At 42.0% G+C, this 15,469-nt stretch overlaps 1 protein-coding gene across 1 annotated transcript in view; it reads right to left on the bottom strand.

Moving 5' to 3' along the window:
• fz3 (frizzled 3) overlaps window positions 1-15,469 on the bottom strand; it is a 114,149-nt gene that overhangs the window by 42,935 nt on the left and 55,745 nt on the right. Inside the window, exon 2 of the mRNA XM_070997287.1 lies at window positions 7,001-7,264. Coding sequence (XP_070853388.1) covers window positions 7,001-7,024 — 24 coding nt within the window. The 5' untranslated portion in view covers window positions 7,025-7,264. The remainder of the gene's footprint in view (window positions 1-7,000; window positions 7,265-15,469) is intronic.

Genomic DNA, 15,469 nt, shown 5'->3' with positions numbered 1-15,469 from the left:
GAAAAGTGAAGTTGGCGACTGAAATCGATTCCATGCATTTACAATGAGCACCACATACCGAGGCACTTGGATGGCATGTTAATTAACCAAACCGTTTTAATGGCTCCTTTTGGGATCGAGGGGAACAGAGGCTCTCGCCGAAATCTTTCTAAGCTGTTGAGCAAAGCGCATTAAATTGTAATGAGAGGGCGGCCCAAAATGCTCTTTTTTCCATTAATTTGCCTTCTCTGGCGGGGCAAGGTCATGGCTTGACAAGCCGCTTAAAACATTAACTTAATATTCCACTTTTTTCTCTCTGCTGCGGCATCAGTGACACAACAAGAAAACAAAGGGATTTGCTTTTAATTATTACTGGGGCTAGACGAGTGAAATGTTTGAAGTTGCCACCACCACTGCCTCTTGCTAGACCTTCGGGTATCCGGTGGCATTAGCCAAATGTCGACTTCAGACGAAAGAAATCTGATTAAGTTTTAATTATGAAATACTAATGGACTACTTGCAATTCAACTTTTTATTTTATAGAACTATAGTAGCTGTAAGCAGAAATACTCTTAGATAGGACAAATAAATAATAGAATAATACTAAGCATACCATCATCAGATCGTTACAATGCATTTGTTCGTACCCAAAGGTACTCAACATGACCACACCCAACAAATCAAGCAGTAGCCAAGTTGGGAACAGTACCAGGCGCTCAGTAGCACCCACTGCATATGAGAATGGCTGATCAGCATATTATATGTCTCACTAACTCACCGTCTCACCGACTCAACGGCACACTGACCCCCCAATGCAGTCAGCACATTTTGCAGTGTCAGCCAACTACGCAAAGTCAACTACGCAAACTGCTACCATAATCATAATTCCCTGACCTACTTTAGAATATAGCCTACTTCACTAATCATTACACTAAACTTCCGTGTTCCAAGTAGTATATAAACATGTACCAAATGAAGAATAAATCAGTTATCAACACACCTCTTAACTCCGCGGTTCTACTTCCTACATCTGGGAATAGGGCTCGTAATACACTATCTCAACTAGCAGCTAACCACGTTAGCTCAACCTCAGCGCAGCTCAGCATCGCCTGTGGTCCGGCATCGCAGTAACCATCGTTACCATTGCCGCGACGCGATCGTCCTGCCATCAAAGCGTCCCCGTGCCAGCGACAAGTGCTCATTACCGCCTTGTCCCGCGGTGTGACCCGGAAGTGTCTACTTCGGTTAGATACAAACATTGGTGACCCCGACGTGATCCTTTAACAACAAAGGATCACACTCAAGCAACCCCCTTCCCACTAAAGGACTCACAGCTTTATCCAGCTTCATAGGATACGCTTCTTCTTCCAGCGTCACAGGAACTTCAGCTTAATCCAGCTTCACAGGATACGCTTCGTCTTCCAGCGTCACAGGAACTTCAGCTTCATCCAGCTTCACAGGATACGCTTCTTCTTCCAGCGTCACAGGAACTTCAGCTTAATCCAGCTTCTCAGGATTCGCTTCGTCTTCCAGCGTCACAGGAATTTCAGCTTAATCCAGCTTCACAGGATACGCTTCGTCTTCCAGCGTCACAGGAACTTCAGCTTCATCCAGCTTCACAGGACTCGCTTCTTCTTCCAGCGTCACAGGAACTTCAGCTTCATCCAGCTTCACAGGATTCGCTTCTTCTTCCAGCGTCACAGGAACTTCAGCTTAATCCAGCTTCACAGGATACGCTTCGTCTTCCAGCGTCACAGGAACTTCAGCTTAATCCAGCTTCACAGGATACGCTTCGTCTTCCAGCGTCACAGGAACTTCAGCTTCATCCAGCTTCACAGGATACGCTTCTTCTTCCACCGTCACAGGAACTTCAGCTTAATCCAGCTTCACAGGATTCGCTTCTTCTTCCAGCGTCACAGGAACTTCAGCTTCATCCAGCTTCACAGGATACGCTTCTTCTTCCAGCGTCACAGGAACTTCAGCTACATCCAGCTTCACAGGATACTCAGCTTCATCCAGCTTCACAAGATTCTTTGTTTCCAAGACACACAATATGTCTACTTCATTCATTGAGGAAACAAGTCACACAAGAATCGATTTACACAATCGATTACTAGACACACAAAACGAGCTGCAAGGGAAAATCCAACAGCTCATTAAGAATTATGGCAAGGATTCTGCCGACCGACGCCACCGAGACGGCTATTATTCTGGTAAGCTAAATCAGTTAAACGATCTCTGGCGGCAGTTTTGCGACCTAGATGAAGAAGTCCAGCAAGCGGCACTACCCACTGGAAGTGAGTACTCTTCACGACTAGTAGCACTTAAAGAGCTGGTCGAAAAATATCAGAATATCTTTCTGGACAACATGCCGACTGGAAGCGGGCTTCCGAAGGCCCCCAGACGAACGTCGGCCAACATCAAACTCACAACAAAAGATCAAGTCAAAGGAGATTCCGCAATTGACACGGTGATCCGACAGTTGCAGAGAAGATGCAACGAATTGGAGTCATCATTAACATTAGCCTCGAACGCCCCAACTGTCACCCCAGCCTTACAAAGGCACCTGGATCTCCATTGGGCGTTACTGAGGCAAGCCCACGACGAATTGGATAGTACACCTGGGGCCGCAGCTCTGGCAGAAGCAGAGCTAGCCCAATTCCACACATTATACGAGGAATACGAAATGAGCCTGCTACGAGAAAACGACGCGCCAATGAGCCTAAACTTGGCACTTCCGCCAATTAGCATTCCGGAGTTCAACGGCGAGTATCTAGACTGGCCACGGTTCCATGATCTCTTTGTGGAATTGGTACATAACAAACCATATTCGGCCAGTCAAAAACTACATATTCTACAGAGTTCGCTTCGTGGGGAAGCGAGGAACGTCTTGACAGACACAGCCTTCTCACAGGGTGGCTATGACGACACCTGGTTGCGGTTGAAGGCCAGGTACCAGAACGGCAAAATACTAGTATTCGCCGCCATAGCAAAAATTATTGACCATACGCCCATAGACGGTTCCTCGCGCCAACTAAGGGCATTACATGACACTATAAAAAACTCAATGAGTACTCTTCAAAACCTCGATACGTATTAATTCTAAGGCAGGCCTCGCAAGGATGTTCACCAGTTTTTAATTGTTCTCCGTAATTAGACCCATTAGGGGCACATCCCTGCGAGGATATGAGTGGAAATTCTGAATAGATCCCGGAGAGGGGTGCCTCGTAGACCCAATTATCCGGCAGCCGAAGACAACGGCGGGAGCAGGAGCTGCCGAGAGTGACAGCCACAAGGTGCTGGCTCATCCTTGAGCCGGAGATTTAATTGTGCCTCCTCTCTTTCGGGGTCCTGCGAACAATTGCTCATCGCCTGCGATTATCGGGGCCTTTCGCAATTTGCCGAGCACCAGCGGAACCTTTTAGACAGCACCCACCTCCTCGGCTTCCCACACGAGCCGGTTCGCACTTAAAGGACCTCGTGGTGATCAAAGCACTGCCGGCAATTGTCAGGACACAAAGAAGCAGCAGACCAAAAACTGAGCGAGACGTGCTAATTGCACCCCGAGTTCCACATCGAGTCCACGGCATTTCCAAAAGCTGTCAGGCTGCCAAATTACGTTACACATACGCCGCGTTGCCAGACAGAGGTCCTTCCAGGAGGAAGGCAGACGGCACGGTATCCACTTAATCAGACAATTATGTCGCGCTAATATCGAAGTAATCTTGAGTTTAATGCTTTTAATTTCGCCCATTCGCGTCACACGGAAATCGCGGTTGGAGTTGGCAGTTTCCCACGCATGTGGACGAGCACAATACCTTGTTCTATAGATTTTGTTTTGAATTTAACAAGTCAAGGTTACAAAAACAAAACGGAGTATAAGTAGATACGTTGCTTAGGTCCCTTTAATCCACTTTATGGCGAGCTAAAAGTGGGTTTTAAGTTGAGGAAGAACATTTGGGATCTTAGGAAACCTACGAGATGAAGATGAAAAACGGAATTTTATGAAAAAGGTAATATAAATTCCGAGATTCCTCAGAAAAAAGGAGAGTCAAACGCATCAGCACTTCCTTTTCCAGGGTATTGTGTCTATAAAAAGAGTGCTCGTGGCAGGTGGTCGGCCTGGACTCCCACCTCCGCCGGGAAATCTGTCAGTCAGTCTGTCAGCCGCTTTTTTGCTGCAAGTTGCCATGCGCAACGGAAAAACCGCTGCTTATGGCGACTGCACGGTGATGGAAAATTGCGGGGTGCCCAGCACAAAGAGGGGGATAAACCCAAATGAAATTGCCCTTTGGCGGGGGCGCAGTGCGTGGGCTACGGTAGTTGGCCGCCACAGGAGCCGCTGCACACGCGGCGTATGCGTTATGCGCCGACCCCACGAAAGCCACATTAAATATATGTGTGTGCGGGCGCTCTATTGAATTATCTGCTGGCCCTGGTTCCCTGTAAAGCAGCAGCTCGCATTAATTTGCTTTAGTTTTATGGCCATTGGCCACTGGCATGGCCAACCCGTCCGCCCGGAAAGTTCCGCTCATCTAATTTATTCGTCGGGACAGCGAAGTCCGGCATAATCCCCTTTGTAATTCCATTGGAACGGGGAAACTGTTTGTGATTTCTGCTGAATTATGAATAATTATGCAAGTTGTGCGAACAAAAATCACCCGCGGTAGTGGTTTACTTCCATTTCCGATCGCAAGTTTATTTACAAGGGAGCAGTTCATTTGCACTGTTTTTGGAATGCTAATATTGCTTCTGAATTGGATGGATGCTTGATACTTGATGCCTTGGCATGAGCACCTCATAGTTTGGGCGATATCTTTCCATCGGTTTATGAATCGTATCATACCAACAGATCTTCCTTTTTTCTATATGCTGTGATATTTTTCGAGACCAAACCGTTGCATTTCCCCTGCAGTACAGAGTTCTGCGCAGCGGGGAAAATTACGTGAGGGCGGAAGCGAATGGCCACTCCTTCTCGCCAGACAAATTCGCATGCCATATATATAATTTGTAAGTGTGCCGGGGAGTTGGTCCCATGTGGAGTTGTGCCTCTGGTCCTCGGTGGGATATTGGCACGCACACAGCATAAGCAAATGCATAAACAGACCACACTCCTACCCGCACATCTTCACATCCCCACTTCCCCACATCCTCCGACACCCACACAGCACACACGCATAACAATAACCGAGGTAACTAATAGCAAATTGCTACCATCGTTCACTTTCCCACCCCATTTCCCCCATTTCCCCACTTGGCGAGGAATTCGCTTGTGGCTGGAAGCTGATATACTTCAATCTTGAGAGTATTTATGACACACCCACTCCCAGCGTTTAGCGTCCCTAATTACTACCACTGCTGGTAATCATGATTTAAGCGATAATCTGTCCCACACGAACAGTCACGCCCACTGCGAATTGGGTGATCAAACTCTGGTCAAAAGCGACGAAACATTTGGTACTACATGGGTAATACACTTGGTATTTTAGATTTCTATGGAAATAAAAATGTTTTTACTTAATCATTGCGGGCCTTAAAGAGCTCCAACACAAAGTTCACATCGAAACGGGTGAAAAGCACTTAAAGCAAATATGTTGAATTCAATTTGTAGCGCACACACAATCGCAAAGTCCTTATAAATGCCCCCAGGGCGTTTGCGTGTGTGAGTGGGCACACACACGCGTGTGGGGACAGGTGCACAGAGAGAAAAAAGGGTGGGAGGGGGCTTGTTTGTTGGTTGTCAAAGAAATACCAATACGACAAATACACGCATTGTGTGCAGATATTTTGTCACTTTCGCCCCTAACCACCATCAATCGAGTTCAATCGTGGTGTGAGAGATGAATTGAGGAGAATTTATAACTAAGAAGGAAGAGCTGGGATACCTTGAGGGTTAAAGCTCTTTTAAAATTCAACACTTTGTAATTTGCGTTATTAATGGCGAGGCCTGTTGTGAGATTCATTTGTTTTACACTTACTAACTTTCTCAAACATTCGACATGTTTTATGTAGATTTTTTTTACTTTGTATGCTTTATATTATTGTATTGAATTTAGCATATTGCAAGTTGGCATGGCGGTTGTAAAATAAAACATACAACGTTTAACTTGATATATGCCAAGTTTAATTATTGACACCTATTATGCAACAAGCAAGATGCAAGTTGTGTACATATATACTGTCCTCATTGATTTTATTTTCAACATAAGTTATTTAAATCAGGTTTCTGGTTGTAAATACGTCATATACATATAAATACAAATGTATGTAAATAAACAGCAATCTTTATTTTTCACCAAGTAGAATATATAAATATTAATGCTGTTGCGGATATTAATTCGTTGGTCCTTTGGAAATCCGTTCAAAATGTTAAGAGCTGTAAAATTTGTATTCCGATTACGCAATAAAGCAAAATATAAAAAAATAAGCCGAAGCATATGATACTTGTGATAGGCTTATTGTGAGGCGTTTTACATTGTAATATCGGTAAACCGGTATCGGGTAAGTATATAACACCGAGTCTCATTGAGGTGGTATTATGGTGTTCTACCCGGGTTTTTCAAGGATTCAGCACTTGACACCGGATTTGCAACAACGTGAAATGCAGCTTCTTGATGGGACACACGTCTGTTCGAGTGTACGTACAGTTTCCAATCGAATTAACCGACACCTTTGCCAGAATTGAAACGCACTTTTCGGTCCCTCGGGGCTCTTACGACTGTCAGGATTCTTGGAGAATCGCCAGTGAAGCCCCAAAGGCATATCAATCACAACTACATTGCTTGCAATGCCCAGTAACTGCCAGGATACGAGTATGATGGGCTTAATTATTAACTATATTGAATATGTGAGCTTCGAATAAATGGGTAAAAGTTTATAATACATTGTAAATTAAAGTTAAAAACAATGGGAGGATAGAAATTGGGTGCCTAAAGGGAGGGTTTTCAAAATAATACGTAATTAAATAAGATGTCGGTAGGACAAATTAAATTTGTAAATACATAGTGAAATTCTGACTTACCATCTTATTCTTGATATGTTGCATGTTATTTAATGTTTGCGATGAATTATTATAACTGTTCGTGTGATCTCTTTAAGCATTTCAATTTATTTTGTTGGGTTTTCTTTGGCATTTCCTCGTCGTCATTTGTACCAACTCAGCCCCCACATGTTTTTTGTGGCTGGGTACTGGCTAGTGTCCTGGGAACTCTTCCTGACCGTAATACTGATGCCCCAGGCAGCAGTGCAAAAATGCAATTATAGTGGCACCAGGCGGCAACTGCAACTGCAATGGAAATTGGAAATGCAACTGAAAACTTAGCATTTCAAAGCGTATGAGAGAGTCCCCAGGCGAAATCAAAAGGACGGAAATTTGACAGTGGGACGTGCCGAGAATTTTAAGTTGCATGCTGTTTTTGTGGCGGAAGTCCGCTTAAAGCTCTCGCACAAAAAACACTACGGTTCTGATTTGGTTAAAATCAATTTAAGAATTTATTGTACAAATCAATAATGGTTAAAAGATATTAGAGGTGAAAAAGCCTCAATCTTCAACTTTGTCGACGACATAAGTTGATGGGGACTCGTACTAAGGAGCACCTAAATAAAGTGGAGAAGAAGAAATGGTTTGTGGAAATTTTTGCCTATTATTAAGAAACATCGGTGAAGTGGGGACATTTCAAGAGTCTCCAAGTCAATATGTTCGCTTGGCGCAACACTGAGAGAAAATGGTGAAGAAAGCAATTGCTATGACGTGTCAGGTTTATTTTATAGGTTTAGCAGTAAGAAAGGTGACTAGGATTACGCTTAACTCATTTCGAATTAAAGCAAATGTTAAAATAACAAATATTTTCCTTTACCTAAGTATTTAACTCGAGCATTGCAAAAATAGAGATTATCATCACAGATCTTCTATCACATTTTTTCTCCATGCAGGAGCCGTCCACTTGGTCGGTGCCTTGAGCTAAGTGGATTGGCTTATTGATTCCGGAAGGCCACTCATAAACTGGGATCTAATCGAGTGCCCGAGCGACTCGAGTGCTTGGGATGGAAACCAAAGCAACGCTACAGATTGCGATTTAGTCGCAAGTCGGAAATATGACCAGGAAGTCAATTTCCCCTTTGTTTGAGCCGACAAAGGGCCTGAAGTGCAATCCTCCGGGAGTTCAGTCGTTGAACTTCTAATTGTTCACCTGGGCCGCAGAAGGCCACAAATTCTGCAGAGATCCAGAGCAACAAAGCATCAATCACTGCCAAATCGAATCAGCTTTCGATTGAAATCGACCTAAATAAACCAGTCACATGCAATGGAATTAAAAAGAACATGAACCTGCGACAAAGGGCCCAAATGAAACTGATAAGGAAATTGCATTTCCACGGGCTCCGCGCCACATAAAAGTGGATGACTTTTCCCATTTTGCGCATTTTTCGCCGGCAGGCCAATGACCCAAAAATCAAGAGCATAAAAAAGCAACCGCATAGCTCTGAAAAAGATTGTCATAAAACCGAGCGAGTAAATTTGGCTGTAAACAGATATTGTATCATTAAAAAACAAAGCAAGCAAACGGACAAGCTAATGTTAATCCTTTTGCCTGGGGGGTTTTCCCATTTTCCGCTCGTCTGCAGGACATGTGGAAGTGTGAACAAGTTCTGCCGAGGTGTGGTTAAAGCTAGATGTTCTCGGGTTCTCGAGGGGATGGGGATGGAAATGGGGATGGTTGGGGCCCCAGAGCCAAGTGTCAAACACCTTGAGACCTTCTGGTCGATGGCAAACAGCTGAGAGCAGTGCTTCGATTCGAAAACTCAGAAACAAAGCGCGGCGCTAAGAGATTAAAAAACGCTTAGGGAAAGCAACAATGCCGGGCGGCAATAGCGGCTGGGAAAACAGTGAAACAGTGAACAGGGAAAGCGAGGCAAACAAGCGGAGTCAAGCAGGGGCAATGTAAACAAAAAAAGTGCCGAGCAAGGGAAAAGCGCAGACGCGCGGATAACGTGGAAACTCGAGGCGGACGGATAAAAAACGGATATCCAACAGCTGGGAACACTCCATTGATGTTTTTCCGAGGCTTTTCCGAGCACCGACGAACGGGAAGCCGCTGCCGAAATATCCGCTACCACTTTTTCGAATAAAACTAAAGAAATTTGTTTGTTTTGATTCAGTCGTTGCGGGTTTTTTAAGGCGAACACACAGCCCTGAGAGGAAAACTGGAGGCAAGCACTCACATCTGAAAACTGAGTCCCGGCTAACTGAAAAACGTTTTCGAAAATCACCAAATAACACAACAAATGCGAGAGGCTTTTCAACAAATACAAAAACCTTAAAAAAATATACGAAAGTTCATGTATACAGTTTTTTACACATTTTTGTTTCTGTGCTCTGTGACCATAAAAGCGCAAGCTAAAATAAATAGAAAAGTTTCCGAATGCCAGGAATTTATCAGGTAAATATCGCTTTCTTGGCCTATTTTATTCTTTGCGAAACGAGCAAGGGAAACCCAAACTGACAGCCGAACAATGGCAAATATTTATCGCTGGCCCTAAACAAGGCATAAACAAGCTACTGAATTCCTCGCCGAAATCAAAGAAAATGTTTTCGTAGCCCCGATATTGTGGCCATTTGTAAGGAGCGGCCCTGCAAATCACAGGGAATAAATGCTGTAGATTGTGATAAAAGATATTGAACCAATGGGTTTTCTAAGACTTTTGTCCAGAGCCCTCACAAATTGATTTCAACTCCCCTCAAATTCTTTACATTGCCTGCTCCATGTTCTTGAGATTCCCCGCTCTCGAAAGTTGAAATATTGAATTTTTAAACCGTTTTGTCCGACTTCTTGGCCCGCATAGTTCTGTGGATCTTATCCGGCGCAAAGTTTTCGCAGTCAGCGCTGGCCAAACAGCTTAAAGTTGAATAAAATGAGGAAACAAAAAGTGAAGAGCAAAAATTGATATGAAAAACACACTTCCAGTTGGAAACTTGTCAGGCAGTAACTTGCACTTTGCCCCGACTTTACTTTAAGTTTGAGTCGCAGCCGACAAAATTGATAACAGTGGGGAAAATGAAGTTAGTTTCGACGATAGACAATGACCTTAGACCTCAGGCATATAAAACTTTTGTAAAAAGGAAGATAAGAAAAAAATATACAAAACAAAAATGAAAATTTTAAAAAATATTTAAATGCTTAGAAAGAACATTTATTTATCCAGAACTAAAAGTTAACTTGTGTAGATGTGTCCAACGTTCTTGTAGCTGATGGTCAGTTTCTTTGTTGTGCTGGTTATTGTCGAAAGAGTGCTTTTCATATGACAGGATGCCAGCCAAGACCTTCTTTCGTTTCGACCCAACATTTTCCTAGGACGGTTTTCATTTTCTCCGTTTCCGCTTTCTGGTGGCATCGATTCATTGGTCCATAATGGCCAGGCCAACTACAATTGGCCATTACTTCAGTCTGAAAACTAATATAATTATAGGTATTTAATGCACTCAGCTGAGTCGGGGAGATTGGCCAGCTAAGACGTGAAAATCAGGGGTCGTGGAAATCGGAAAATTGTTGCACTGACAATAAATTAATTGCTACTTCCAATTCACTTTGCACGCATTGATGTGTAAATTAATTAAGGGATCATGAGAAAAACTTTCGAAAAACATATCAATTTGGTACTTAAGATTTGATCTATGAAGTGCTTAATAGTCACAAATAAAGAGATAAAGAAATAAGTTAATTGAACTTTTCATTGTACTTGCAATTTGTACAGAATATATACACGTTATAGGGATTCATTGGAACATTCGTCGAATCTTTATCCTACGGATCCATAATCATGTAATGAATCATTGGTTAGTTTTCTTAAAATGTATATTTTAAACGAGTAATTGAGATGCTATCAGGGTTAATTGTAATGTAGTACTTTTCCACAATATTAGGCCGACATAATATCGGTTCCCGTCGATGATGCACCAAAGTGCAAAGGAAAAAAGCGGGCTTATCAGCAACGGGCAGACCCACCGTCATATTGGCATGGCGTGTAAGGCAAATCCGAATAAACGGCGAAAAACATGGAAATCCTTTTGAGTTTTGACCTGAGCCCAAAACAAAGGCAGAAAGTGCGGTTGGGAAACAAAATAAAAAGGGGCCACGCCAGAAAAAAGAAGGAAAGCCCCTGGAAAATACAGCACCGGCAAGGGCAAATGTCGAAGGGCCGAATCGGATGGCCGAAACCCTTTGGCCGCTGGCCACCATCTTGCGACCTTGCACCGCCACCCACCTCATTGAACTCGGGGAATTCGGGGAATTCGGGGAATTCGCCCTTTTTGGGGCGAATTATTGAAAGAAAAACATTAAGATCCCTCTGTTCGGTTTTGCGGTCGGTCAGTTGGCCACTTTTAATGCCGACTAAATTTGCACCCAGTCGAGCGGCAATCAAACAGAGCTCCCTGTGACCCGCTGACCCACCCACCGCTTTCATTCCACTTGGGCTCCACTTAACGGCACCTGTGGCTCCTGCTAATCATGATTTTAATGACTCCTTGCCCCGGTTGTTTATGAATCCCGGTGAAAGGATTATCGGGCATCGCAGTGCCCGGCAAGAAAAGGTCACAATTAATTTTTTAAATGCTTTACAGCCAAAGTTTTTCTTTGTTTTGCCCTCGTTTTTGGGGATTTGTCTGGCCGGCCTCCTTACTAAATGCTTAAAGTGCAATTGTGGGTGTTTACAGTTAGATGTTGGTACTTGGGCCTTTAGAAAGGAAATTCCCGAAAGACTTATTCAGGCGGTTCCCTCTATTAGCTTGAATGTACTTGCCAAAAGAAGGGGGTAGTAGATCCTGAACGAGCATTTTCAGGGTATTTTATTAAGGGTTTTGAGCATCTATAAAAAACTGATTAACTACCACTGATAGGTTGGAGACTAGATTAAATTGTACGTATATCCCTTTGGTTAAACATGCAAGCCACGACCTAATTGAAACAGGAGTAAGTTATAAATCCACTTTAATCATGCTATGAAAACAAAACTCAAAGACAAACCCAATTCAATCAAAGTCAACTTTGTGATCTCATTACCAATCAATGCCGGCCAATGTGAGAGCTCCCCCCGGTACAACATAGAACCCCAGAAATGGCCTTGGTAATATAATCGCCCTAATTTAATTTCTTTACAAACATGCCACCGAAAGGCAATATTTCAATAATTTATCTGGCCGTTTTTTCACTTGGCCATTTGTTTGTGCTTTCCGCATTTTATTTTTGTTTTTTGTTTTTCTCAGTGAATATGTGTATACATATAGAGAGAAGAGCCTGGGGGCCTAGTCAATATTGGCACAACACGTTGTTTGCCCACACTTACACACAGCGACTATGCAAACGAGGCTGACCAAAGATGAAATATGTTATACCGACAACATATTGAATTCAGATTTAGTGTCGCCAAAAAGCGGAGCCCTCGAAAACGAGAAGCGCGTGCAGGAGCGTTTTCGGGTTTCTTTTGTAAACAACAGCGATGCTGTCATAGGAAGAATCCGGAGCCCCAGGTTCATTGACATCAAAGTGCTTGTGTGGCAACAAAATCGTCCCAGGCAAGGACATGAGTTCTAGGTCCGCCAGGAAGGGAATTTTATCCCCAATATATACCTTGAAATTTCCTGCCAATGAGACAAACTAATAAGCAATCATACACCGCTGTAAGTTCCTTAAGAAAAGCCTACAGAAACACTGGATTTTTGTTTTTCTCACTAGGAATAGATTTAAAAGGTGTTTTGGCAAGATTTAATCTTGTGCACTCTACAAAAACCTTTTTGTTTCTAATTTCTTACAAGTAAATATTTTATTTCAATTAGGAAATGTGTTTTTTTGTGAGCAGGTTCGAGTTTTCATATAAGTTTTCATACATCCTCGAAGGTAAGCAGAGTAGCAATTATTACACGGCTCAACAACTGCCAATGAAAAGAAAACATCAGCCAAGTGAAAAAATGCGAGTCGGAAATGGGAAAGGGGATTCGCTGGGTTTTCCTTTTGATGAGGAGCGGCCAAACAATGCTTGAAAAGCGGAAAGTGGAAAGCAGCGGGAATGAAACCGTGTGGTTTCGGCGTGGATCCTCTAGAGAAGCTAGCAACAGGTTCGCTTTTCCTTTTCCGCCATTTTCATTGAGGTTGGGATTTAGAATCGCACTAAGACCCTTGAGGGAACGAGTGCGGTTTTTCCAGCTGTTAGAGGAAGGATGTAAGAACTATAAACAATCCTAAGAGACAGGCTTCTTTTAAAGGAGTTGGATTTAATTTACACTTTTACTGATAGCATTTAGAATTTTAACAAATTTTAGATAAGTTTTTTGGGATTTCTATAGTAATCTATATTTAAATTTTTCTTCTAGGCGAGGGTAAATATGTTGACCCATTTTAATGTATAATTGTTTCGTAATTCTAATGTGGTCCAGAATGGTAACCAAAAACCGCACTTCTAGATTCCAAACCTTCAGTAATTGAATGCCGATTTTAAAGACGGATACCTCTATGAGTTTGTTAGGCGATGGTCAAAATTTTAACCTATTTTCATGTTGAATTTTTTCGTAATTCCAATGGGGTCCAGAATGGTAACCAAAAACCGCACTTCTAGATTCCATAACTTTAGTTATTGGATCCCGATTTTTAAGTGGGATACCTCTATGAGTTTGTGGCTGAATTGTCTATAAATCTAAATTACAACTTTTCTTTTAAGCGATGGTCAAAATTTTAACCCATTTTCATGTTGAATTTTTCCGTAATTCTAATGGGGTCCCGAGTGGTGACCCAAAACTGGACTTCTAGATTCCATAACTTGAGTAATTGGATCCCGATTTTGAAGTGGGATACCTCTATGAGTTTATGGCTGAATTGTCTATAAATCTAAATTCAAATTTTTCTTTTAAGCGATGGTCAAAATTTTAACCCATTTTCATGTTGGATTTTTCCGTAACTCAAATGGGGTCCCGAATGCTGACCCAAAACTGGACTTCTAGATTCTATAACTTGAGTAATTGGATCCCGATTTTTAAGTGGGATACCTTTATGAGTTTGTGGCTAAATTCTTTATTAATCTAAATTACAAGTTTTCTTTTAGGTGATGGTCAAAATTTTAACCCATTTTCATGTTGGATTCTTCCGTAATTGCAATGGGGTCCCGAATGGTGACCCAAAACTTGACTTCTAGATTCCATAACTTGAGTAATTCGCTCCCGATTTTTAAGTGGGATACCTCTAAGAGTTTGTGGCTGAATTGTCTATAAGTCTAAATTACAAGTTTTCTTTTAAACGATGGTCAACATTTGAGCCCATTTTCATGTTGGATTTTTCCGTAATTCGAATGGGGTCCCGAATGCTGACCCAAAACTACACTTCTAGATTCCATAACTTGAGTTATTGGATCCCGATTTTTAAGTGGAATACCTCTATGAGTTTGTGGCTGAATTCTCTACTAATGTAAATTACAAGTTTTCTTTTAAGCGATGGTCCAAATTTTAACCCATTTTCATGTTGGATTTTTCTGTAATTCCAATGGGGTCCCAAATGGTGACCCAAAATTGGACTTCTAGATTCTATAACTTGAGTAATTGGATCCCGATTTTTAAGTGGGATACCTCTATGAGTTTGTGGCTGAATTCTTTATTAATATATATTACAAGTCTTCTTTTAAGTGATGGTCAAAATTTTAACCCATTTTCATGTTGGATTTTTCCGTAATTTCAATGGGGTCCCGAATAGTGACCCAAAACTGGACTTCTAGATTCCATAACTTGAGTAATTCGTTCCCGATTTTAAAGTGGGATACCTCTAAGAGTTTGTGGCTGAATTGTCTATAAGTCTAAATTACAAGTTTTCTTTTAAACGATGGTCAACATTTTAGTCCATTTTCATGTTGGATTTTTCCGTAATTCTAATGGGGTCCCGAATGCTGACCCAAAACTACACTTCTAGATTCCATAACTTGAGTTATTGGATCCCGATTTTTAAGTGGAATACCTCTATGAGTTTGTGGCTGAATTCTCTACTAATGTAAATTAAAAGTTTTCTTTTAAGCGATGGTCCAAATTTTAACCCATTTTCATGTTGGATTTTTCTGTAATTCCAATGGGGTCCCAAATGGTGACCCAAAATTGGACTTCTAGATTCTATAACTTGAGTAATTGGATCCCGATTTTTAAGTGGGATACCTCTATGAGTTTGTGGCTGAATTCTTTATTAATATAAATTACAAGTTTTCTTTTAAGTGGTGGTCAAAATTTTAACCCATTTTCATGTTGGCTTCTTCCGTAATTCCAATGGGGTCCCGAATAGTGGCCCAAAACTGGACTTCTAGATTCCATAACTTGAGTAATTCGTTCCCGATTTTTAAGTGGGATACCTCTAAGAGTTTGTGGCTAAATTGTCTATAAATCTAAATTACAAGTTTTCTTTTAAACTATGGTCAACATTTTAGCCCATTTTCATGTTGGATTTTTCCGTAATTCTAATAGTGTCCCGAA

The sequence above is a fragment of the Drosophila suzukii genome, chromosome X (genome assembly GCF_043229965.1).
Source record: "Drosophila suzukii chromosome X, CBGP_Dsuzu_IsoJpt1.0, whole genome shotgun sequence".
Taxonomy (NCBI): domain Eukaryota; kingdom Metazoa; phylum Arthropoda; class Insecta; order Diptera; family Drosophilidae; genus Drosophila; species Drosophila suzukii.
Note: the sequence above shows the minus strand (reverse complement) of the source record. Positions and strands in the feature narration are given on the sequence as shown.